Source organism: Triplophysa rosa, linkage group LG16 (assembly GCF_024868665.1).
Source record: "Triplophysa rosa linkage group LG16, Trosa_1v2, whole genome shotgun sequence".
NCBI classification, from domain to species: Eukaryota; Metazoa; Chordata; class Actinopteri; order Cypriniformes; family Nemacheilidae; genus Triplophysa; species Triplophysa rosa.
Genome location: NC_079905.1, coordinates 20,931,513 through 20,959,463, shown reverse-complemented (window position 1 = coordinate 20,959,463; position 27,951 = coordinate 20,931,513). Strand labels below are relative to the sequence as shown.

Here is a 27,951-nt window from a genome sequence, read left to right as displayed (position 1 = left end):
CCTAATGTCAGAGATGAGTTAATAATACCAAGAAGAGGATCTATAATTTCTGGGAGCATCTCTTTCAGTAGATTTGTAGGTATAGGGTCTAGTATGCATGTTGTTGATTTAGATGATCTAATAATTTTAGACAGCTCATCTTGATCTACGGTATAAAATAATTGCATTTTCTCCTTAAGGGCGCTGTAGTTAGTTTGTTCAGCGGGTTTCACTTCTGATTGCATTGTTATAATTTTTTCTCTAATATCTTGGATTTTATATTGATATTACAACCCACATGCAGAAAACACCCCGACCAAACCAAGACCGTGACAACCGAGTGTGTTATTATACTTTTCTAGTATCACTCTTTTAAATTGGAAGCTTTTTATATATTGTATGTTATAACTTTTGTACCCTTCTGTCATTTATTCATCGTTTTTATTGTTAACAAACAAACCACATCCATCCCCCGCACTTTTAAAAAGCTTGCTACGCCGCTGCTGCTCACGCTTTGCTTACGCATGCGATGTGAAACGGAGCAGCGCGTATTTTTTTAAATGTTTTTTAAATGTGCGATCGTGGAGTGGGAAACGATCGCATTAAGCTGTCAGTGTACTGTCTGAAACCCACTGTCATCATAACCTTCTGAAAAAAACAGATAAAACTACATAGACATCGTGTTATATGCTTATATTGCGTATGTGTGAGAGAAAAGCGATCACATCACAAGTCAGTCACTCTCTCCTATGGTGAGTTAACCCTTAAGTGACTTCGTATCCTTCAAAGCACGATGGGTTTTTATTTATAACTTGTACTACACAGATCTAAAAGAGCATGAAACAGGCGGATATAACAAATCATAGTTATGCAATCTACTTAAAAGCGCTTTGATGAAGTTCTGAAAGATATTTTGCTCATTGATGTATGTAAATAACGTAATGTGAAATTGCTTTGTTGTACTGTGGTAACAGTTACCCAGGCAGCGCGGTGCATACGCTGCCGGTATGAAAGGACAATGGGCACACACTGCTAACGCTCTCCCTATGCGCTGCTGCCGCTCCGCCTACGCTCTGCTTACGCGTGCGGTATGAAACGGGTGTTAGAGATGAAAGAAACTCTCCTCGCCTCTGCTGTCAATGAATGTGTCCGGGCGCGCGCACTTCCGCCGCCCCGCCCGCGACACTGGAGCATCTGATCTTTGTCCTACATAAGACAGTCGCTCCGCCCCGCTTTCCTGCCGGACCCTTTCTCCTGATGCATCCATTTTTGTGCATTCAAGAAATCTCTCGGAGTTAGCAGCAGCCGGGAAGAAATCAAGGGAAATCTGACGGAAAGAGGACGCCTTTAAGCGCAATAAGGGTCGCGGGCCCTGTCGTTGGATACTCGGAGCTCCCCATAAGCGGCAGCAGCCATGGGTTAGACTGCATTCACCATGATTGCGAAATAAAAGGCAAGCACTCCTTTTCTCTATACACATTTCGGCAGATGACTAATGACAAGCATGGTTGGGATGCCCTCAGATTCCAGGAACTGGAATGTAATGAAAGACACCCCAGGGCTTCTTTTCACACATTTTTGTGGTAATTTCATTATGTGACAAGCTGTATTTATGTGCCGGTATCATGATGTTATATCACCTATTGTAAATGTGGGTATTAGAAACTTATCCACAATGTGTTGTGATGTATTTTGGATACATATATAGTTCATATAGTCTCGCAAATACTGTATGGGTGTATTGAAAACAGAAATTTTATTATAAAACGTTTGTCAACGTTCCAGGAACAAGTCAGCACCATGATGCATTATTATTAGATTGTAGACTAAAGATCTATACTGTTCTCTGTCTTATACACATGCAGACAGCATCGATGCATGACATTCCACATGTGTAGTAGGCTGCACTATGCATAGGTGTGATGGATGATTTTTTTGCATGTTCACACCTGTCGTTTTTTATTCACCTTTTTATTCACTGCCCGCTTTCTTGGTCCTTCAAGCACCCACGCCTGAAAATGTCTGCTCGGGATGGCCCGGCCGCATCCCCTGCGGCTCCCGCTCAACCGGACATGCCGGACCTGAGCCACCTCACCGAAGAGGAGAAAAAGATCATCCTGTCGGTCATGGACCGCCAGAAGAAAGAGGAGGAGAAAGAGCAGTCCATGTTGAAGTAAGCTACCTGATTTTCTTCAGCAGCCTTATTAAGCACGGCTAACAGTGTGTGTCTGGTGCTGCAGTAATAGTGAAGCTTGTGGATGATGGCTGCGTTTCAACACGCCCGTGTCTCTTTAAAACGCTCCCTGTCATATTCAGCACGACTGTGTCCTGTAATTTAATACGTCTGCTGACGTGCACGGTCAATATTAGACTATTGTTGACACAAGCTCGGACCTGGTTAACCACCAGACAGGTCTCACGTGGTTTTATCACTCGCGTTGCGTGTAGATCTGGTGTTTTGCGCCAATGTTGTGACGATATTCTCCGTTGCGGTCTGTATTCCGTGTGTAGCGCCGTTGGGCTGGGTTAGCTGTGGGCGCCATCTTCGCTAAAAATCCCACCAGCCGGCGTTTACCTGAGATTACTATGCGTTTTAATTTTGCTGCCGAGCAGGTCATACGTTAAACATTAATACGACGCCTAGAAGAAGGAGATTTGCGCCATCGCGGTTGCCATGGTTTCTCGTTTGCTGTTTTCAGTACCACGGCGCTGTCCGCGCATGCTCGTGGTGCGGGCGTGTGTTTTGCGGTATTAACGTCGTGTGTATTGAATCAAAGCTCGGCCTATGGTGTGTGTGTGTGCACGCGCACGTTTGTCTTCTGAATTGCGAGAGGGGACACGTTTCTTTTGTGTGGGGTTGTGGACATGAAATGCCAGGCAGCGTCAGTGCGTAGTGAGACTATCTGAAACATTTTTTTTCCAAAGTTGGCTTGTTTTGTGTTTACATTTGTATAAGCTTATATTCACTAGTGGGATAGGATAGGATATTTATCTATTTGGCAGACACTTTTATCCAAAGGGACCTACAGTGCATTTGGCACAATTCTCTACAGGTTGAACTAGTTACAAAGAAACAAAGAAGTTACTAAAAACGCTGACAATAACATTAACAGACATTGGTTTCCACGACATCAAGGTCTTTGGCATGTTTGTAAAGAATGATTCAAGATTACAAGGCATTTAAAAGTATATTTCCACAGCAACATAATAACCTTTCAGTTAATACAGCAATCTTTGAGACTGTTCTTCCTCGGTTCCATTAATGTTTGCCCTAGTAATTTGGCTCTGCAGTAGAGAGAGAATAGACAAATTATTTACTGGTGTGGCCCATTTGGCTCCAAGTTCCAAGCTTGGATTCACGAACCCAATGAACTTCAGATTCTGAGCCAGTGTAGCCGCTCTGCTCTGTTTATAGGCCAGTTTAAGCGCGAGTTTCAGATGGGCTGCACCTCTGCCAAGTGCATGCTTAACAATGAGAGCATTGTTAAAATGAGAGCACGTTAAAATCTATGACATTATAAACCTTCCCTAGTCAAGTCAAACCTCTATTTTCACCTGCTGTTTTATTTGAAGTCTAATGTTTTGGTTGTTAGGTCCAACAGATTGTGCTGTTTTTTTATGTGTTTTTTATTTTTAGTTCAGGTATTTAAGAGCATATTACACATTTTTGCTGACAGATGAAGAGTTTGTTAGTACTGTTACTTTTACTTTCAAGCCAGATATTTGATCACTAAATGCGTTTAATAATGCAGCATCTCTGGTTCATGGCTGTGCATATGAAATCAACAATGTTGGAGAATTTTGAATTCATCCTAATGATCCATTCATACACTGTAAAAAATAGTTGAGTCAACTTAAAATAATAAGGCAACCTATCACAAGCACGTTTTTGAGTTAACTCAACAAACAGAGACGGAAGTCCACCCAACTTAAAAAATGATGTTTGAGTCAATAGTTGTCACAACATTGTCATGTTTAGTATATGCAAAACAATAATTTGACTCCTTTAACTAAAAATTCTAAGTTCAAGTTACTTATTTATCCTTGTAGGGAGAATATTTTGCAAGTTGGATTTTTTACAGCATATCGTTGTTGTTATAATGGCATAAAAGAAGACTCGCATAACAAAATTGTTGAACATTTTACAATTTTGCAAATATTTTTTTTTAGTGCCTCACTTGACCAACTTAACCCACTGAGCATGTGTGAAGACTGTATGTACTAGATCAGGGACGTCTTATAGACACACTTTATACATTTAAAAAGCAATATTTTTCAAAGGCCAACTAATTTATATAAATAACAGGCCTGTAGTGTTATTTTGTCCTTAACGTTACAAGTATTTGTAGATCTGACTAATGTTCTGTGCCTAGAATATTATAAATAAATATCCATTAGACTTACATTAAAGGAGGGAACCAAATCCTATCTGGAGACCAGAATCCTATTATGACTTGGGGGTGAGCTTTTTGACTTGGGCCAGTAAGCAACCACTCAGACCACTCTACAGTATCATCATAGCAGCACATTCTAGATGTGCAAGGATCACTTGTCCAATTTGTCTGTATTTGAGCTTTGAAATGGCATTTGTATAGACAGACTGTCTGAACCTGAAAACCGGAATCATGGACCTGTCAAAAATGTTGCATGCACAAACTTGATATTAAACAACTTTCTGAACTCACGTGTTCTGTTTGTGTTACGTATGCTCCTTATCATTGCACTAGTTATTCGAACACTGCAATGATGCGTGATTTCATGAAAATCAAAAGCTTTGTTTCAGCAGTAAAATGAAGCAGTTTTGGATGTAGTTTATTAGTTTGAGTCTATAATACAGATCTCACAGAAAGCTGAAGTATTGCGTGCAGATCTACACACTGAAAGATTCATGATCATAAGGTTACACTTTGACATGTAAATAAATCAAATGCAACACAACGTCCATCTAGTTTCTTTTTATATGGTATAATTTTGAATAGTTCCTAAAATACTACCTAAAATGTTTAACTAATTGAGTTGAACTAAACTCGATCAAGCTTGGAAAAAACTGTTATTTTTAACCGTTTAATATCCTGCAGAACTGGTACTAGCACACAATGAAAATCAAAACTTTGCAAATGCAATAATTACATTAATTAATTTCACGTGCTTGTGCTAGTTGGTGACATTTAATGTTCTACTGTAAATCTCTTTCTGTGGCTGTAGTGGCATTTGACTTGATTGAACTTGTTTAACTGACAAAACAATATTTAGTTTTTAGTTTTGTTTTTTAAACGCCATAGTTTAGGTCCTCCCCGAGGGTGCACTGAGGGTTTGCTACTGATGTACATATATACAGCAGTGATTCTCAAACTGGGGCCCCCAAGATAGATGTAGGGGCCATTTTTTGTGGCATTTTATGAAATTCTAAATTCTTAATGAAAGTCTTTATTTGGGGGGCCGCAAAGAGATGCACTCTGCTCAAAGGGGGCCTTACAATAAAAAAGTTTGAGAACCACTGATATACAGAACTGATGTATAATAGTGCAAACGTTTGAATGTACAGTAATTTGCTTTGAGCAAGTTGCTAGCTATGAGAATCCTTAAGTTGCATTTACAGGGATGTTTGTTTGTGTTTGCAGCGACAAATTGACCAAATGTCATTCATTTGCTTAGTGACCCTTCCTGATGTGATGTAGGGGTCCCCCGTCCCTCTCGTTTCATGTATTGCTTCCCTGCCGTGTCTGATGTTTCCCACCTGCCCTGTGTCATTATCCCTCGTTTGTCTTGCCCTATTTAATGCCCTCATGTTTCTTTGCCTTGTGCTCGTGTATTGTATATGGTTCTTGTCTGTGTTGCTTACCTCTGTGCTGTATGTTCAAAGTTTCCTGTCCCATGCTTGTTTCCTGTTCCTGGTGGTTGCGTGAGTTTAGTTATTGTCAGTTTATTGTAGTTTTGTCCAGTGTTGTGTTTAGTCCTTGTATTTTAGTTTAGTCAGTTTATGTGCCTGTTTTGTTCTTCCATTTATTATCGTGTTTTGTTCCCCACTGTGGGTTTTTGTTTTGCATGTCTTTTTGTAATAATAAATCCTTTTGTTAACCCCTTCATCCCCGCTGCCTGCGCTTGGGTTCTCTCCTTTGTCAAACCGTGACAGAATACACGAGCCACATCAGAACCCCGTAGGCAGCATGAGCACCGGGCGGTCCCACCTAGCTCGCCTCCTCTGCGGACTTTGCCAGGGGAGCGAGAGCATGGACGTGTACGTGGAGAGGTTCCTGGAAGTCGCAGAGAATGGCGTCTTCGGGAAGGAGGAGGAACTCGCGGTGCTATTTAACTCCGGTCAGGGACCCACTTTCGCGGGCGGAGATGAGGGCGTTGAGGCCGCTGGACATCGACGCCGTGTGGCTGTCCGCCGCGGAGCGTTCGGAGTCCACGGCCTCAGCACATACCAGCTACCCATCTCCGCTGGTCACGATCCCTGAGCGTGGTTCCCTGCAGATCGGGGTTGTGGGAACCGCCACGCCACCCTCCACCCTCTCGGCAGCCTTTCCACCGTCCACCAGCCTCATTGGCAAGCGGGGGAGGCGAGAATCCTGGGGGTCCTCGTCGGAGGCCTCCAACCCCGAGCCAGCTGTGCCCTTCACCTCCTTCCTTCAGCCGACCACCAGATGGGTGGCTCGGCTGAAGAAGAAGCGGCAATGGAGGGGGGCGCGGACTCCAGTACAGCCTGTGATCCAGCCGGCGTCCAGTCCGGTGCAGCTGGCGTCCAGTCCGGTGCAGCCGGCATCCCAGCCAGTGATCCAGCCGGCGTCCAGTCCGATGCAGCCAGCGTCCAGTCCGGTGCGGCCGGCGTCCAGTCCGGAGCCCATTCCGGTGTCCTGTCCTGCCCAGCCGGTGCAGCAGCCGGCCTAGGACTGTTCCCCCCACAAGCCCTTGTCTGTCCCCACCCCCCCTCCCATGTTTGTTATTTTTATTGAGTCACCCCAATCCCTTGGTCTTGTTGTCTTGTTTGCCCCTTGTCTTGTTCACCATGTTTGTCTGGTTTTTGTCTTTGTCCCAGTCTGTCATGTCTTGTTAATCGACCCCTTGGTGAACACCTGGGGGTGTTCATTAAGGGGGGGGGGTCTCTGTCACGGTCCTGCCTTCTTGGTTCTGTATTTCTAGTCGTGTGGCAGGATCGGGACGGAGCCCTTAGGTTTTATGTGAGAAAGCCATGAGTTGTTTACATTTTTACAGCTCAAGTGCTTTCTCGTGTCTTGTCATTGGCCCCGCCCCTCTCGTTTCATGTATTGCTTACCTGCCGTGTCTGATGTTTCCCACCTGCCATGTGTCATTATCCCTCGTTTGTCTTGCCCTATTTAATGCCCTCATGTTTCTTTGTCCTGTGCTCGTGTATTGTTTATGGTTCTTGTCTGTGTACTTACCTCCGTGCCTAGTGCTGTGTGTTCCTGTTCCTGGTTGTTGCGTGAGGTTAGTTATTGTCAGTTTATTGTAGTTTTGTCCAGTGTGGTGTTTAGTCCTTGTATTTTAGTTTAGTCAGTTTATGTGCCTGTTTTGTTCTTCCATTTATTATCGTGTTTTGTTCCCCACTGTGGGTTTTTGTTTTGCGTGTCTTTTTGAAATAATAAATCCTTTTGTTAACCCCTTCATCCCCGCTGCCTGCGCTTGAGTTCTCTCCTTTGTCAAACCGTGACACTTTCCCATAATCCACTGTGTGACTCTTAAATAATTATGTTTCTTCTTAATTTTGTTACCACTTATGTAAATTTTGCACATTTGGGTGTTTTGTGTTACATTTTATGTTGTTTAATTAACGTTAAAACCATTATTTTCGTGTCACGTCTTACCCTCATGGTGATCTGATTAGTTATATTAATTATAACAGAAAACCATTGCCATGCCCATGACATATGTGTTTAAGAATTGTAAAATATAAAACATTCTGCAGTAATGCAGAACACTTTGCTATCGTATTTTTCACACATTTCAAGGAATACCACAGCTACCTGTTTTTTTTTACCATAAATAGTAAGTATTTTTTACGACGCAGGTGTAGGTAAATGTACATTATGTAGACAGCTGGCAGCATAACTGCGAGTGTTTTTGAACAGAGGAGTATACACCTGTAAGAATGATGTTGTAGTGTGAGAGTGCTCTTGATCTCTGCACCTGAGCTGTATTTAGACTCAGTGTCAGGCATTTAAAATGGCTCATGCTGATTGGCTGATCACAGGTTATAATCTCTTTACTCTGTCTGAGAGGCACAGTGTTTAGCTGGCTGACTGTAAACTGTTGTACTGCCCTTTGACCCAAAAAGGAGAGCTAGAGACTATGCTTGGAATATTGAATATAGCACTCAGATTTTCTGTTTGCAAAAGAATATTCAAATGGCCTCGAATACGAAAATAGCCACAATATGCAGTGTAATTTACTACAGAGCGCACACTGTCCTGGCTCCTGATTTGATCTGCCACATTTATCACTGCATACTGCACTTTGTTTTGCACACTACTGTATGTTTACCATTTGTGCTGTATTGGATAAATAGAAAATAAGAGTTATATTCTTAACATAATGTCCAATACATCTCAAGTTATATCTTATGTTTAACATGTTTGATTTGAGCAGTAAAACATTTTCCCGGCTAAATTACGCTTAAGTCACAATAATGAGTCTTGCCTGCAGTCTGGAGATGTTGTGTAACAGGATAGATGCTTATAGTAACCCATGCTTATTGGCTCTCTCTTAAAAAGTTACTGCACAAGTATGCTACTTTTACACTGACCTGCTGGATAACACAACGGTACAGTAACTGTTACAGTACAATATAGTTGGTCTCAAACAGATTTGACATGGGATGTGATCATGGGAGCAGGGTATATACCGGCTGCTGTCATGTTCTGGTGTTCTGTGTGATTGACAAAGATTTTTAGATGATTGCTTACTGGCAAAAGTCAAGAGAGGAGGCCCTCTAGTCTTCATGACTTTATGGTCCCTAGATATGGCTCGAGTTTGCCTGTGCTTTGTTTTATGATGCACATTTTTGCACTTCCGCCTATTGTATGTTACATCCAGTGTATGGCTCAGTGTCTCCAGAGCACTTTTTTGGGTGTTCAGATCTGCGCAGGCTAGGTACCAGGCTGGCTGGACTGTGGGGGAGATATTCAGGTATTCTGGGTGGGCAACACCTTTTCTATTAATGCAATCATAGTTCATTGCATGAATCATTTTATTGTTTTAATTGTTAGCTGGTGATTTTTGGAGGGGCCCAAGAAAAATCTGGGGTGGGTTGTCCCTTTAGTCCTGGCCCTTGATCTGTGTATCTCATATTATATTGGCTATATTGGTATTATCATTCTTTTATATCAATAAATTCACCAGTATAAATCCGTAAAATATGGTATTTTAAGCAAAGGTTAAGGCTGTAGTGAACGTTATTAAAGGTTACAGATAAGGCAAAACTGTTACAATTTTGCTTTAATGTGTTAATTTATGTTTTAAGTACTTAGGCTTATTTTTATTTTCCACTGCATGATTGATGACTGACTGTTATATTTACCGTATGTTATTTTGATTATTGTTATTTTATTCATTGTTATAACAACTGTTTTTGTTTGCCTTTTTATAAACATCATGTTGGGGTTGTCAAAGGATTAAAATCAATTAATCTCTTCATTTTCTGGATCATTCATCATCCTATATTGTATCAAAGTATAAAAATAAATAAATCAAGTTTTTTTTAAGATACATTGTTAATTCAGTTAATAGGTTAGCACAACATTTTGCAAGCCCCAGTCCCAACATTCTGTGCTACTGTATATGATCAGCTTTGATTTTGCCGTGAAAATTTACTGTGCAATGATTTAATTTCATTCGTGTTAATGTTTATTTGTCTTTTTTCATTTGTCACTTGTTTTGCCTTGTGTGTGTACTGAGTTGTTAAACGTATGTTTTAGGGAAACTCCTAAGGAAGACAAAATGCCTCAACCATCTCAGTAAGTACAAGAAAAGTCAGTTGTCCAGCATACTTTAAGCTTTCCTTTCTCTGTCTTTGAAACATCCCCCAGTGCTGACCTAGGATCAGTTCCCAGGCTCGAAGATGTGGTGTAGTTGGAGACTCATGAAGTTCTCTACTCATTCTGCTTTTCATACTGTTTATGCTTTCCTACCCTACTAACCTCTGGCCTATATCTGTGTTGCGGTAGTGACCCATATTTACACTTCAGACATTCCCAGTTGGTCAGTGTGCTGCCCACACCGCTTTTTAGACCTCTTTTTGTATTGTGGCTTCTTTCTCCACCATGTCTTTCTACATTTCTCTGACATCTCTATACCTGTAATGATCTCCTTTGTCCACTGTATATGTAGAGCTATAGCTTCAAGTTAGTTTTTTCAATCAATAAAAAAAAGATTGTATATTCTGGAGAGTTCTATATTTTATATTGTAAACTACACATTTGTGGCCTGCTGCTGTAAATACTTTATAATACATCAGTTTATATATAATACATAATCTTTTAATGGAATAGTTCACACAAAAAATAAATTTCCTCCATATGTTGCAAACCTTTATGTTTTTATATCTTTTGCTGAAAAAAACCCCTGCTGTAATAGCCTATAGAGATTAGAGATGTCTGACCTGGTCTTTAGAAAATGGGCCATTATCAAGGTTAAAAAAATCATTATTAAGGTACAACGTATATCATTCATTATATCAAGTGATAGTTCACCCAAAAATGAAAATTCTGTCATCATTTGCTCACCCTCATGTCATTTCATACCTGTATAAATGATGTGTATTGTGTTCTGATGAACACAGAGAAAGATATTTGGAAGAATGTTAGCAATTTTCAATTCTGTGACATCTTTGAAATTAAAAATTAAATGGTAGTCAAAGGTGCCCCAGAACTGTTTGTGTTCCAAAATTCTTCAAAATATCTCACTTTGTGTTCAACAGAACAACAAAATATATATATTTTTTCCTACTATGGTAGTAGATGATGTCACAGAACTGAAAATGGCTAATATTTTGTGTTTAACAGAACAAAGAAATGTGAACAGGTTTGAAACAACCTGAAGGTGAGTAAATGATGACAGAATTTGTATTTTTGGGTGAACTATCCCTCAAGTTCATATAACTTGCACTGTATTCCAAATAATCTGAAGGTGTATGGTCAGTGTCATAATTCTTGCCCTTACATGTTCAAGCATAGGCATGGGCCGGTATGATGTTTTGACGGTATGAAAACCATAAGCCAAAATGACACGGTTTTGCGGTGTGTGGCGGTATTACAATTACAGCTTTAAAATGTGTTCGTTTAAAAGTCTGGGTAAAAAACATTGAACACAAAATATTTTATATTTAAGCAACAGAAAATATTTGGAACAGTACATGTGCAGTATGTCAGGTTAAATCAGTGGTTCCCAAACTTTTTTATAGCATGGCACCCATTAGTCTTTTTTTACATGCATTTCTGGTAATTAAACTTACATGAATACATAAATATATAAATAAATTAATTGCAGATGAGCAAACAATGAATTAAGCGTAAACAGAAAACACCATATCTTGTGAGCGGTATCAGGGCTGGACTGGGAAGAAAAATCAGCCCTGGCATTTTTAGGCCCACATCAGCCCTCCACCGAATCTGTCGATGGGGGGGGGGGGGGGTGTTGGGGGTGCATGCATACGTGTCTTTTGCATTTGCGTTGCGTGCATTCACATTTATAATGCGTCTGTCTAAGCGGCCAACGCCTCCGTTACGGCCCCATACGTTAGCGGCAAACGCGCCCGTTACAGCCCCATTTTAGTGGTTTTAAATCCGTGACTTTTCAAACTGCGGTATACCTTTAAAATGGTATTCAGCCTGTGCCTAAGTACAGTACATCATGTTTGGTGTGTCAAACTGACTTTTCATGCTGTGACACATGCAAGAGCCAATGCACATTAGCCGGGTTTCCATCCAAAGTTGCGAATTTAGCTTATGCGCAAAATTGGAATATCGCATAAAACATTTTCGAATAAGCACTGTTTCCATCCAACTAGTCAACTGTCACTTCCTAATAAACTGCTACTAAATATCAGTAAGAAAAGTAAGAGAAGCCACTGAATATAATAATTTTCATATATAATAAAACTTGCGCAAGCCGACGATTACGAAACAATAAATGCTTTTGTGGATGCCTGCTGGGAAACACAGTTGTGACAGTTCTAAGAGGCAATTACAGAATACTTTGACGACTTTGCTCAGGCATTTAAGAATGACCATAACAACATTTCTGATGCTGTGTAACAAGATCAGTACTCTGGTTAGTTATGGGATTCCTTTTGTGCCAATAAAAATGAATGCAAACTTTTAAAAACCGAACAAAAATATACAATGAGAATGAAAACAATAAACTCAATTGCAAGAATGTGACATGATTTTCAAATAAACTGCTATTTTTCTTAACAATTTTCTAAGTTTCGTTTTTGCAAATTAAAATTTTGAATTCGCTGCTAAATTTTTCATCTTTCCGAGTTTTCGTTTATGCTTCTCAAATTTTCTTTCGCCTTTCTGGCACAAATCTCATGTGTGGGCGGGATTTATGGCCACTTTACGCTCATTGGTTAGTGAGATTTGGATTGACAGCTCCCTGACCAGGAAACCGATACAGAAGACAGTGCAGCGGATTAAAGAGCAATCTGCTTGCGGTTTTCTGTATTGTATTGTTTTAGTGTTTGTACTTTAATTACTTTCTTATTTTGTTAGTATATTAGCAGGGTTGCCAACTTTCACGCACTTAAAAGTAGGACACGCTTCCAGGCTCTATCACGCCGTAACAACAAGCCAACGTCGAGTAAAGACAGGATAGTATTTCATATTCGCATGCAACTTTACGTGGGTTTAGAGGCCGTCAAGACAGCAATCTATAATTTATAATTTCAATGATATCAGGAAAACGAGATGCCTAGTGAGTTTTGAGGAGATATACAATAAAGTGTTATGCTTCCTGTTCATATTTCTCATTTATAGATTATAATCGTGGTGGCATTTTATGTATCGTTTCTATCTTTAAATGTTTGTTTATAGTTTAAGAAGTCTCTCTTCTGCTTTTCTTTAACCTATTTTATGTAGGTGTGTAAATACATAATGAAATGTTGTTTGCAAGAGGCAGACTAAATTAATAAAACATTCTAAAGGCCTCTAATTGTGTCACCTTATGAATTTGTTTTGTTGTAGCGTTTAAAAAACATAAATGTCATTTGAATGTATTGGTAGTGTTTTATGAGGTGTACTTTCTGTGAATGTAAAGAAAGGGGTGTAATACTGTACATTCACCATGAGTTTAAAAAGAAAGATACAGTACTTGACTTATAAGTGGACTTAATTCTTTAAAAGGAAACTGTATGCAAGAGCGACATCGTCAACATCAGGTACATTTATGTATCCGAGATAATAAAATCGCTAAAAGTTTCTCTGTACAGTAACTATGCAGCAATGTTTTCATTTAGCACGTTAATTTCTCACAACCCAATAATCTGTAAGGTGTCTTTATTGGATGTTACAATGCAAGTTGTTCATTCCTTTTTAAGAAAATAATCTTAATAGTCCATAAAATAATACCTGACAAAAAATATAAAGCACACAATGAACGTGCTTAGTAAAGACAGAATTGCTACTGTACAGGAATAAAACTTTTAGTGATTTTCTTTATTATCTGAATTACATTCATTTACCTGAGGCTGAGAAGGGCGATGAGGAGGAGGACGCTTGGATCCACACCACGCATGACTTACCAACTTCAAATACCAATTACTAATATACTAACTAAATAAGAGAGTAGTTTTAAGTACAAACAATAAAGATAACAGCATAAAGATCGTTCTCTAAGATTCGTTGCACTGTACTGTCTTCAGTATCGACTTCCTTGTCAGGGAGCTTTCAATCAAAAACTCACTACCCAATCAGCGTAAAGCGGCCATAAATCCTGCCTACATGTGAGTTTTGTGCCAGAAAGGTGAACGAAAAATTGAGAAGCATAAACGAAAACTCGGAAAGCACAAATGAAAAATCTAGCAGCGAATTCAAAACTATTATTTGCAAAAACGAAACTTAGAAAATTGTTAAGAAAAATAGCAGTTTATTTGAAAATCATGTCACATTCTTGCAATTGAGTTTATTGTTTTCATTATCAAAGTGTTTTTATCTTTCTCATTGTATATTTTTGTTCGTTTTTTAAAAGTTTGCGTTCATTTTTATTGGCACAAAAGGAATCCCATAGTTAGTCAACTTACGCCGTCTCATAGTGCAGTTACGTGACTTTTTGGAGGAATTTATTAGGCAAATGCGTTTCCATCTCCCATTATTCGCATTAACCCTTTTTCGCAAAAAAGAAAAACCACCTCAAGCGAGCGTAAAAACTTTTTTGTGAATTAAGGGTTTTTAATTCGAAATTTGCTGTTTCCATCACTCGTTTCTGATGCGAAACTTCAAAATGCGAATAAAACCAGAGTGATGGAAACCCGCTTATTGTCTGTTTACTATTAAACTGTTGGAAAAAAACAATATAGCATGATTTAAAATTACAATTGAAAAGCTGCAGCGAAGTGGAAGACTTAAGTCCCGACCTGTTTCTTATAAAAGGCCTCAGAAGACTTTAAATAAAGTGTCTGAGTTGTTTATACTACATGTATTTTGTTCTGTTTAGAGCATAAAAGGCCAGTAAATTACTTCAGTTGTATGGAAAAAAGTAGTTTGAAAATTGTGTCCAGCTGTGAACCATTCAGCCATTTTTGGGTGAACTATTCCTTTAAACAGGCATGCTGTACTGTATGTCCATTGGTTTGTTTCGAATGGCATTCAAGTGTTACAGCATTATTCAGCAAACGTTTTGGGTTTTCTACAGTATGGTGTAGTCCCAGTTAGGCTGTTAGAGGGGAAAGATAAACGTCATTGCTCGGTTCTTGGCTGTTGATGTTACTGTGCTTGTCTGAACAGGTGGAACCTTTTCAGTGGAATCACTGAGTTGGTTAGTAATGTTCTTCAACCACAGTCAAAGTCCCCCAGTGAGGAGGAGCCAAAGGCGTAAGTACAGTGAAGTGGTTCACTTAAAACCTTCAGCGGGTATCTTCTTGACTCATCTTTCAAACTGCTGAAGGTGTCTAGCTTATAGTTTATGTGAGCCGAACAGAAGCGATGTGATGCTCTATAGTACCTGGACCTGTTGTGAGGGATTTTTCAATGTAAGATAGTCAACTGTAAGCTGTAAAAATGAGTAAAAATGTGAATCTCATGAAAGCGGACTGGAAGTATTCCAATATTTCACAACAAAATGCTTTGTGATGTGTTGCACTATGACATTATTGGCACAATTTTTTTTTATGAACACCCCTACCCCTGTAACATGAAAAACTGATTCTAACTGGAATCCTAAATAGGCTTGTCAAAACATAGTCTTCAATACTTTTTCTTTGGTTTGACTTTCTCCCTGAGATTCACCTAAAAAGATTCTGGTCAAAGTATAAAGATTATTTTTTTAGTGAACTTTATTAGTTCATTGATCTAACCCATAAAATTACTTTTGTTGGTGTAACCTCATTCATTCTGGTTGATAATTACATGAAATCATATTTTTGAATCATATTTTCAACAAAACCAGTTAATGTAAATGCGACCACATTTTTGGGTCATGCAACAAAACTTTTTTTTGTTTATGCATTGGCTGTATGCTTTCTTTTAAAACTCAGTTTACAGCAGTTTCATATACAGTACTTCTACATGATTTGACCAATATGAAGCAGTACAGATAGACCATTTCTTTAGTTGAGCATGTTTACAGCACATCACACGGAGCATTAACGCAAATAATGAGATCAGGGAGTCACGCATTCGAGAAACAGTGTCAAATAGTTTCAGAGTGGAGCCCGTTCGTTTAGCTCAGCCAAAGTGAATATCATGATCTGTAGTTCATGGTAAACCCCTCCTTACATACTTGACTCTTCCATACATCTAAAAGCACTGAAAGATGCCTTCTAGATCAATAAACATCTGACGAGTAAGTGTTTTCTCTGGATAGGTTATTGATTGAGTTAGGCCTAGATCGGGCAAATGTCATCCTGGGATATAGCCTAGTCTACTGTCTTATGAGTCTTATTAGTAAAAGTATTAAACACAGCCTTACAATAATCACTGCCATGATTAAGTGAGATTCGACAGATGAATCTTTTGTCTTTTTGTTTAGAGTTCAAGCTTATTATATTAATGCGTTTACTACCGAAAGAGGAATTAAGATGAGTCACGATTGAATACAAAATGGTGCCTTAAACCGTAAATGTGTATTTTTTACTTGTTTAATTTAATAACGGAGGTATGATATTTACACGTTGTTACCAGATATATTCCACTTTATTTACAAATTGAACATTTCATAAAAGTCGAGAAACAACTTAGTTCAACCCTTTCTGCAGCACAACAGGAGAGGCAAAATAATAAAAATCATTGTAAATATTATAATCTCAATCTGTCTTCCCATTTAACACAAATTACAACATTGACTATAGAACACTTGGCACAACATTAAAATCCCTATTTTAGTACTTTACATACTTGATGTTTATTGTTTTTCAATACTGAAATCACACAAACCGGGGTTTAAGATTTTTGAGAACAGGGTTGCAAAAAGGGCCACCTTTATGTGAAATAAATTTGATATAAAACAGCAAATACAAATGTGTTTAAACATGTTTGTCTGAGACTGTTGTCATTGGACAGACAACATCTTTTTGATGTGACAGAATCACATTTGATGTAACAATCAGCCCTGACCGCTGGTCTCAGAGGAGCCTTTAAAGGTTACTACCAAAACACTACCAAACAGCCCTCAATTGATTTCTTTTCTGCTCTCCACAGGAAGTTGCACCAGCAGTTTGAGATGTATAAGGACCAGGTGAAGAAGATCGGCGACGAGGCGCAGAAGAAACCCGAGCAGAAGGCCGACTCGCCCACCTGCGGAATTTGCCACAAAACCAAGTTTGCCGATGGCTGCGGCCACGTCTGTTCTTATTGCCAAACAAAGTTCTGCGCTCGCTGCGGAGGACGAGTATCTCTCCGGTCCAACAAAGTACGTCTGGCTTGAGTCTCTCACCATTGCGTCTGTAGACACTAAGTGATTGTCTGTCTGTCAGTCTGCTTGTCTGTATCACTGTCTGTGTGTCTGTTTGTGTCAGATCCTGTATAAAGACCCTGTCAATGTGATCCTGTGTCTGTGTGTCATGTCTTAAATTATCACATCTCACGGCTGTGGCATGATTTTATGGCTTTTGTTTATGGCAAACATTACAAACACAACACAGAGAAATTATCATGAGGCATTCATAATTCAAATGTTTAAATACTCCTATGATAAAGATTGTAAATATGATAAAATGTTGTGATACAGTAGCTTAAACATCAACTGTGTAAATGCATACAAGGACCAAAATAATATCATAACATAATGTTTAGGCAAACAATCAAAATAATTCCCAAAATGTTGGAATCGAAGGAAATTTAAAACTTTTGGATTGTAAGATTTAAGATAAAAAGTGTGAAGTACTGAATAACTTCATGTATTCAGTTTTAATTGTAAAACCACAAGAGGGCGCTGTATTTTAAAAACATGAAGCCCCTACCCCTGTCTCATTTTTGCGGTGTGCTGGAATTTGTTTGCTAACCACCTCAACTCCCATTTCTATAATTAGGAATGCACTTAATTCACAATATTTATCAAAATATTAGTGATATAATATAAGTGTTGTATATTTTTAGGAACAATAGCATAATCACACCATTTTAAAAACAATGAATAATAATAATAATAATAGTGTACGTGTATTGATTAATAATAAAAATAAATAAATACTAATATAAATATTTTAATAATTAAATACATATTTTGACTATGGATGTCACATTTTAGTGGAACATGTCTATAGTTTATCTGCTAGAGTAAATCGGATTGGACAAACAGGGTAAAAAGATAAACAAGAGAAATCTGCACACTGCTCAGTATATATAAAGATAAAATAGAAGATTTTTTTATCAGGCAGGTAACAATCAAATGAAAAAAAAAAGATTTCCGAAATAAGGCCACTTAGTTTGACATTTAGTTATAAAATGATGTTTAAACATTACAAGAGTTTACACTTATAAAATAATACTTTTACGGTCATTTTACAGTTAACACCATTATTCATTTTTATTCTCTCTCTTTATAGGTTATCAGAGTCTCTGAAATACAAAAATAGCAACACGCTATACATACAAACTAAAAAGTGCCTTTTGTGAAAACAAAAGCTTAATATGTTCTATAGATTAGGGTTTTTTTTGTCAGCCGAACACCTTTGACCTAAATCATTCTAAATAGCACATTTACATGTTTTACTTCAAAAACCGTTTTAATTAGTAGTATTTTACATAAATATTGTTATTTCTAAACATTTCTTTGCAATTTAAAGTGTTTCAAAGTAATAGAAACCAGGGCCGGCTCTAGGCATGGGCAGCGGTGGGCTGAGCTCACATAAACGCCCGTCTTGCCCACCCAATGAGAATAAAATAACACCAAAAATTGCAGCATTTTCTATTGGCTGAAAGCAACGTCACTCTTCACTCACAGAGCGGCTTTTGTTTGTAACAGAGAAGCATGCTACAGGTGGAAGCAAAATACTGTGCAAAGGAATTTTAGGCGCACTGCATGTTTGCTTTGAATTTATTATAAACAGCATGTAAAGTTAACTGTGCAGAAAAATCAGATTCATTTATTATAACGGGTGTTTTTGCGGTCTTATTTTGTGAAGGAGAAGGACGCGTCACGAGAGCGGTTACATTAACAAACAGCTATTATTTGCTTGCAATATTTAGACTAGATTTTAACCTGATGACCAACAGGAATGACTGAAAGCTCCATCTTCCGAAGCTCCCGCTTCAGACATCTGTCTCTCTCCATCTCAAACACCCCAAATAATGCTGCAGGTGGTAGCGAAACACTGTGCCAAAGAGTTAAGTTTAGGCGCCCTGCGTGCTCACGGACCTCATAAACAACAGCCGATATGATGTAAAGTTCATTGTGCAGTGTAATCAGATTCATTCATTAAAACGGGAGTTTTTTGCGAAATTAAACGGAAGTCAGTGATCGTTCAGTGATGGGGAATGTTCTTAGCCCGCTTTCTATATAGGCTTTATGTCCAGTTTATTCATGCGTAAAACATCAATAAAAAGAAACGTACACAATTACTATATAAAGGGCAATAATCAACAATAATTATTTTTGTTTTAATTGTGCAGTTTTCTGTAACGAATGCGTGTTTTTATATTTATAACATCACAAATCATTTAAATCCTGCATGTATTGCAGTCATATTGCAATGTTTGTTGAATTCCAACAAAAGCAAACCTCAAGAGTGACAAAGCAACAGCAATATGAAAGACTGAGAGCATGATAATAAGATCATTTTAAAAATCAGGGTTACTTCATGAAACATTATTTTTTACTTTTTCTAATACATGTACAGATCATCTTTTTTGTTGTTTTAACCTGTTTTCTCCAGTTCATTTTCTGCAAATAAATGCAAATAAAAAACACATTTTTAAATAAAATTTGGGAAATCTGCGGCTATATATGTGTGGTTGGGGTATATGCCCACCCTTCTGCACCTGGCAGGAACCGGGCCTGATAGAAACAACTTGAATGTGCACTGGTAGACATACAGTGTACCTCACGAACCCTCGTGGACCACCAGGGGTTCGCGAACCCCAGTTTGGGAAACCCTGCTGTAGACAACAACAGACATCATTACAACGCCTCACCCATACAGTAGCTCCCCATCTATAAAGATTCTTGACATCCTAATTTGTCGGCCACCTGTGTTCTCGTCCCTCCAAGGAGTTGAAGAATGTGGAAAATAACTTTACTGATGGTCAATTGTTAATCAGTGACTAATTCACTATTCACAGCTCATGAATGATGAATGATGTGCATAATGCATCGTGTTTAGCACGGCTGCAGCCACAGGAAGAGCTGTACATGCTTCTGCTGAGATGACACTCTGATGAACTGCACATATGTACTTCACACTGGTCACTCAACTTGAGTCAGTGGCAAACAAAGCCTTTTGTCTAAGATGTAATTCAGAACTAAACTATATTGTACCTAAATCCGAATTAAAAGCAGTTCTCAGTGGTAACTTTATAAATACCAGACAGCTAATCAACTTTACCTATATGTTTCTAATTAATTATTTATCACAGATGGGTAAGTTATAGAAGAATGATATTTTTAAGATCATGCATTGGTCAGTGTAGAATGTCCCGCACTGGCATGTGATCAATAAGAACTACTGCGATAAAATAGTGATAATGGTATTTTGGAAGCTGATTTAACTCAGAGAGTGTTTTTTCCCATGATGCCGTGCGCTCGCTGCTGAAAGCAGCCAGTGGTAGGGTGTCATGGACACCGGCGCTGCTGTGTCTGATGTCAGTGTCAATGGCTCCACATGTTAGTGAGGCCGTGGATTGGGTTGCCCCCGCAGTGCTAGATGACCAGATACTTTTTCAGTACTGGGACAGTGATGTCACGAAGCTCTTGCTACACACCCACAACATATCTGTGAGAAGTGCAGGATAAGCCAAGAACATTTCGTTATCTATATACAAAATATATATGTAAATCAATTCAAAGTTCATTAATAACATCCATAACGTTGACTGTAATTTTTTTAAAGCCTGTTTTTGTTCTCCATACAAATTAACATCAATTTTATGTGATAAATCATGTGATTATACTTTTTTAGTTTCCATTCATAAGAGTATAATAATTCAAATAACTGTGTTTAATATACAGTAGATGAACTGCTGATATAGGAGTATTAATGCAATGTCTATTAATGATTATTAAAATTAAAATGATTTTTTATGGTAATTCAAACCTTCCAACTCATTTTATTTCAAACTAGTTCTGTCCCGGCCAATACAAACACATTGCACTTTGTTGCACTATTCAGTCACCAAGAGCTCCAAATCTATTTTGTTTCTTTGCAAAAAAAATTGTAACTTTTAGTTTAATTTAATTGAATGAGTTCTGTTCCTATGTATCGGACTGCTGCCATGAAGTTAGTTCTTACCTGCGTTTTTGCGCCGTTTGAGGTGGCATGCATTTGTAATGAGATGGATTCCGGCTTAGACGGATGAGAGCGGCGAAATCCGTAAATAATGTAGGGTAAAGCGAAAAGCATTGAGCCGGCTTCATCGGACATTCAGCCTCTTAAACGCTGATCAGTTCCCGAGCTCAGACAGAATCGAGCGGCCGGTGTTGTGTCTCTGGTGCTGTCCGTGGTTCTGAACTTCTTTCAAACCATCTTCTCTGTCGTCCCGCATCATATCTCGACGGACACAAAATGACATATAGCTACAAAATGGGTAGGAAATGCATCTACAGTATCTATGCTTTAAGAGTCTGATGTTTAATGTTTCACAATGGCTTAAAATAGACAGGTAGCTTCAATAGGTGTACTGTTTCATTATTTATGTTCTTTGGATTACCCATACGAATAGCAGACAAACACCAGATCAATAAACAATTGCATAAATAATTATAAAGGACAATAGGGTTTACTTACCCATCCGTCTAAATATCAGGTTGTGGCAGGCATTGAATATGTTCTAATTTTATACAGTACAGTATCTGTTAGTATGATACTCTCCCATTGTACCTTTATGGGTACCTCGTTTATGGTTAATATATATATATATATATATTATACTGTACTGTAAAGAAATGAATTCTTTTTTAATCATTGTCAATAAGCAGCAGGTTCCCATTGTGTCAACTTAAGCCGTATAATGTGACAACATGTCTTGTGATCAGTCAGTATCCATTAAATGAATTCTATTTTTTCTGGGCAATAGAAAATATTACAATATATTATATTTTTACCTTGAACTTAATCTTGAAGAATATGTATTTGGAGCTCTTGGTGATTTGTTTTTAATTTAATGAGTTAATAATTTAGAAGAACATGATTTGGAGGTTTTAAAAGACTGCAGTTATTGTTGACGTCTTTGTATATCTCTGAATGCAGAAATTTGTGTAACTTACACAGTAAAGCATCTCTCATTGAACAACATTTGCGTCAAGCACTTTAATGTCCACATTCCGTTTTAAAAGAAGTTCAGGCAATATTTTCTTATTACTCGGGTCTCTGTGTCACTAATGGGACTCTATGTTTTATATTCTGGGCCCATTCACACACAAACTCATTTATTCCTTTCTCGTGTGTTGTCATATTCAAACGGTCTCTCTCGTAATGTATCCCTCTGTCTTTATAGTGTTTCTTAGTTTTCTCTCATACTGTTATTTCCCTTTCTCTCTCTTTGTAAAAGTTACTGTCTCCCTCTCTCTCTGTGTTGTCCATTTTCTTCTAGCACCTTCTCTGATGGTTTACATTGATTTACATTGATTCACGCATGCCCTCGCCATCGCGTTTATATGTGATAAATATGCACACGTAAATCATTTTGATACACATCAAAACATTCAGAACACCGGAATAACCACATAGTCACAGAAACATCACGTATCAATCACAAATGTAAAAATCTAGTTTTGTTTGTTTTTCATTATCTTTAACTGCACAGTTAAATTGAAGCCAAATATATGCTTACCCAGCCAAACGGCAAGGGAGCTAAATTTAATACATTTTGTGTTTGGATCAATACTCTCACTTCATTTTCATTGATTTTCAGTTTGAACAAAGTTTATTCATTTAAATGTCATTTATATTCAAACTGTTTTAATCTCGCAATTTTGGCTAAAGCTGAAGTCCGGAGGGATATTTGTACAATTTTTGCTTTAACCCTACGGGTTCAAGTAAGGTATCAATATATGATGTGTATGGTACAAAGTGGAGAAAACACTGAACTTTAAACACTAAACACTAAAGTGTTTATTTTAGAAAATTGTTTGGCAAAAAGGCAAACTACAGCGTATCAGACAATATGGGGTTTATTCTCAAGCCCTGACTCAATATGCTTTGTGGATGTGGTGTCATTTTTGCCAGGTCTCCTTAAATTTGTCTTCTTAAACTGAGCTCCGCTACACTCCAAACACAACTACACACATACAAAAACTTGAATACCTCTCTAATAATATAATTAAATAAACTATTATTTAATGTTTCAATAGTTTTCAATTGTCCTAAGGCAGACCTCACTTTTGGCCACTACTGTACATGTTCTTACCACAGTACTGGTGAAAAGCGCTGTGACAGATTCATCCACTTCAGTTTTTTTAATTTAAATCATTTCCAATGCAGGTAATGTGGGTATGCAACCTGTGCCGAAAACAACAAGAAATCCTCACCAAGTCGGGAGAGTGGTTCTACAGTGGTTCTGAGGGGTCCAGATCAGGGCCCCAAGCCAAAGTGAGAGGAGGCCCAGTCAGTGCGAGCCAGGACCCTCTCAGAAACGGTTCGGGGGTCCCCACAGACAGGTTAGGAATACCCAATTTATTCTCCAGCATCTCATGTGTCAAATGTAATCTGACTTGTTTTAGCAAATTTTGTTTTTGTCTTCCGATTTATTTGCTTCTTGCGTGGAGAAACATCTGGATTGGAATACTGTATATATATGTATGACATCATCAAGGTTTTCAGTTGCTAGGGTTGTGGGCATTCGGTTGCTAGGGTTGCTGTAAAGAATACAGACCTAATTGCTTTTATGTTCTTCCTTTTGACTTAAAATTTAGCTACACTAGTACAAGATTAGTCTAATTATAGTTTATTAGAGCATTCTTATTTGTTGTGTAAACAAACATGTGTTCAAACAAAATTCAAACATTGAAAAATTCACAGCTACTTTTGCAACATTGCAGTAATTCAACTCCTCAATTTAGCAGAACTGTGTTATCCTCTTGTGTAGGAACAATTATTTATGATATTTGTCTGACATAAAGGAACATTCAGTGTATTTATTAATATGGTAGTGTATGGCTAACTCTCAAATTCGATTTTCATGTTTTGAAAGCAGTGTGGTTACCTTTAGCTTCTCTTGTGTTCTGAATGGTTTTAGTAGGGTTCTATGCAGTTGCTTGAGTGTTCTTAGTTATCTAATTCACTTCAGAGGGTGTATGCTTAAAAAGTACACTTTGAAAAAGAACGGTGCTCAAAAGGGTTCTTAGTGGTAATGCCATATAAAGAGAACCTTTCATTCTAACACTGTGCTGCGTCCGGTGTAGACACGGTGTAAATGTCTTAAAAAAAGAACCATTTATTTCTTATCTTTTTATAATGGGAAGAACCTTTCTCTGTTTAAAAAAACTGTTTGTGCAACAGGATGTTAAAGTCCCAACAAAGAACCTTTTAGGAACCTTTATATTTAAGAGCATAGGCAGTAGTTATGCTTGTCTTAGCTAGACACCATGTCCGGATTTTGAACCAGTCACCTTCAGATGAAAAGACTAAATCTATCATCGCTAAGCTATGACCACCAACACTTTACTCCAAGGACACCCTATTAAAGGCGTGTCTGCTTCTGTAGGCTATATGCAAATTTCTCAGTGGAACATTTTCCTCCCGGAGCCATTAAGGACTCTAGACTTGCTCACAAAGCGGACTTTTTCAGTTTTTCTTCTTAAGTGGTCTAGATGATAATAAGGGAAGTCTATACATAGGCTACATCAGATAAACAGGACATTTGTCAAACGATCATTAAACGATTCCCGTGTTCTGTTCTCTTCAGATGCGCTCTGTTTGATTCTGTATGCAACAACGCCTTGGGTGAATGCGCCCTCTTAAATGTCCTCTTAACTATGATAGGCGCTGTTGCGTCCCGGACTAATGTCACCGTGTACACTTTCTGTCACAAAATCTAATTCTTCTGACTACAACTGCGCCAACAACAATTACAAAACCAAAATGAAACGTTTTAAGATTAAATCAAATCAAATCGCGCAAATACGAATAAGTTTTTATGGCCACTGCTGTCACGTCCAAGTGCCCATTCCTATGATGTCATCATGATGGTCGTGGCAATCGGGACAGTTGTTAGAAATTATTAGTCAAAAAGCTAGCTGTAGTAACATCTGAATTAAATGGTTTTTCCAGAAATGCAACTTAACGGAACCAAGCTTGTTCATTTATATCCAACGAAACATTCCATAGCCTACTACTTCAAAGGACATAATTTGATAGTAGAAATAGCTCGGTAGAACTAGATCTTTGAGAAAAAACTTGTTGTTTAACCGCGTAACAAAAGATAGAGAGAGAAAAGAAATTTTCAAATGGGATCTTTAGCCATAATGAAAGCATTTGGAAAAACAGTGGGTTAAACATTAAATCGAGTACTTACACACAGAAACGCCCTTGCTTCAAAGATCCTCGTCAAGTTTCTCCTCGGAATTTTGAACGTATAATAAAACGAAATATGGTGCTTTTCATAAAGGCATTCGTCTATATATATCAGTCGTGCACTCTAGAGCGCGCTGCTCCAGTGCTTTGGACGGTCTGCTGAAACAGACTACAGCGCGCTCTTCGGCTCTGTCTCAAAAACCCAGTGAGCTGCCTACCTAGTCAGCATCACAGACACGTTCGATTTGAGCCTACGCCGTCAAAAAACGGTTGCCTCACGAGGTTTTGACACACAGCCTCTGTCTCTACTTCTGCCGTTAGATCGCACCGCGTCTACATCCCCGTTTGCGCATCTCTAACAGAGACCCGCGTAATAAAACAGCCAGCGACTGCGCGTCGGGAACGATGAGTGAGAGAGAGTCCGCTCTTCTCTGGGTCTGGCTGATTTTTCGAGGCGAGACAGTGGCGCATGGACGCATCCGGACATTTTAGCCGGTAAAAATGCAGCGCTGTTTTTCTCTCTCTCTGGCCGTCAGACGGCATCCACCCCGCGCTCCCCGCATCCGCAGCATCACCTCAGGGCTGGACCATGAGGCGCGCGTCCATCACATCTCCGGCAAAATATGGGACTTGATCCACACGGCAGCGCGTCGGATATAGGGGGTCGTGGTGCTGTGGGTGTGCTGCTGTTGTTCCCCGAAGTGAAAGACTACTGGGTTGCTTAGGAGGGGGCAGGCGAAAATGCAATTTGGGACATTGCGACAGTTTTGTAGCTCTTTTCTATCGCATTTCAAGCCACCTCAGAACATCTCGAAGCCGGAGCTGTTGGGACAGGCGCTTAACGGCAGGTGAGACCATCGATGTCTACAGATCATCGTAAGACGAGCTGTGTTTGGTTATGATTGAATCGAAGAACACAGCACGGGGGCATCCAGTGCTACAGATATAAGTAGATTGACATTTTTGTGCCGTACCGTGCGTTTTGAACTTGTTTATGGGCTATGATTTGCATGCATCGGTGTTTTATGCTTCCTTAAAGCAGCCATACGACTTCATTTGATAATGTGATGTTTGCTTGCAATAATTATAGCGCAACGTTAGTGTTGCATATTATATTTTAGTATAATTACAAAATAAACAAAGTACCTATTAAGAAAGTATGCGTAATCTGGGACTAGTGTCACAAGTCTCAATATATAAGGTTTTGAGTCAAAAGTGCAATTGTTAACAAATTTGACCCTGCAATCTTATCTTATCCAATCCTAATATAATCATAGTTTTTCTTATAGCTGTTGGGTAAATACGCAAACACAGTAGGGTCAGCTAAGAATTAAGGCAAGTTTGAACCTGAAAGTTCAACTTTTGATCTTTTGTTATCAGGTCACAGGTGAGTTTTGAAGGAAATTCTTTTACTTGTTGGTCGAACGAGTGGCTTGGTATTTTCATACGTTATAGTAGTAGTAAGTTTATGATATTTCTGTTTGAAGAATTGTCTTGTTTCTTAAGCTTGTGCTGGGCTCTGTCCTGGCCCTACATGCAGTGAAACACCAGAAAATATGCAGCTGTCTTTTGTTGATCATAATCTTTGATCAGAATTGCCAGCGCTCTTTTTATTTGCTTTTAAATGCAGGCAATTATGTATACCAATGAAAAGTATTTTTATATAATGTTAAATGATTAAAATGATGATGATGTGGTCATCTAATCACCATGTTGACATAATGTGAACAGCCACATCACAGAATTAAAAGAGTTCCTACACACTCTAGAAAATGCTGTTTGTCCCGCAGTCTAGGGTTAAAAAGAGATGAACCTGCAACCCCTGGCTTATAAATTAACCCGTGATGGGTTGTTTCTACGGAGCCACTAAAGGACATAAATAAATCAATTTATATTTTGTGAAAAATAAAATATTTTTCAAAGCTTTTGCATTCTCTCGCAAAGATATTTGCATTCTCTCACAAAACATGTTGCGAGTTTGGAGCGAACACTTTTTGTTTAATGTCCGTACATTAACAATGGAGCAGTTCATAGAGTTATATAATTATTTATAAAAAAAAAAAAAAAAAAATAAAAGAAATAAAAAAAGATAAAAAATTAATAAAAAAATTACAATCAATAACTTGTGAGCTAAACGTTATTAAACACAAATGACATCTCAGTCCAAGTAATGTAGACCATTGTTGCCAACTTGGCGACTTTGTCGCTAGATTTAGTGACTTTTCAAACCCGACTTATTTTTCAGAAAGGGACTAGCGACAAATCTAGTTACTTTCTGAATAAGCCTTGGCGATTTAGCGAAACATTCTGCTTCACATCTACTGCCCAGCGAGAGCGGGTTTTTGCATTGCCAGCACAGCACCGCCTCTCTGTCTACTCTGTTCAGTGAGCGGCAGGGAGAAGCAGCATATTCAGGTCAGACCACAGTGACGCATGAATGAGATACACATGTACAAACAGTTTCCAAGAACTAATCACTTACTGACCATGTTTGAGCATTTATGATTTAAAACGCTATGTATGGACGCATAACACAGATGGAATCTAGCTGTTCAACGAAAGTGACTGCTGGTGTGTAGTTTTAAGTGGTCAAGTTCACTTAATAATACATAAAATTTGTTGTCTGCCAACAG

The 27,951-nt window shown here is 38.5% G+C and overlaps 1 protein-coding gene across 1 annotated transcript in view; it reads left to right on the top strand.

Annotated features, from left to right (window-relative positions):
* Positions 1-801: 801 nt before the first annotated feature.
* The window catches only part of rims2b (regulating synaptic membrane exocytosis 2b), a 117,540-nt gene continuing 90,390 nt past the window's right edge, over positions 802-27,951 (top strand). Inside the window, exons 1-6 of the mRNA XM_057354440.1 lie at positions 802-1,432; positions 1,983-2,152; positions 9,915-9,953; positions 14,940-15,026; positions 16,851-17,061; positions 23,288-23,463. Coding sequence (XP_057210423.1) covers positions 1,998-2,152; positions 9,915-9,953; positions 14,940-15,026; positions 16,851-17,061; positions 23,288-23,463 — 668 coding nt within the window. The 5' untranslated portion in view covers positions 802-1,432; positions 1,983-1,997. The remainder of the gene's footprint in view (positions 1,433-1,982; positions 2,153-9,914; positions 9,954-14,939; positions 15,027-16,850; positions 17,062-23,287; positions 23,464-27,951) is intronic.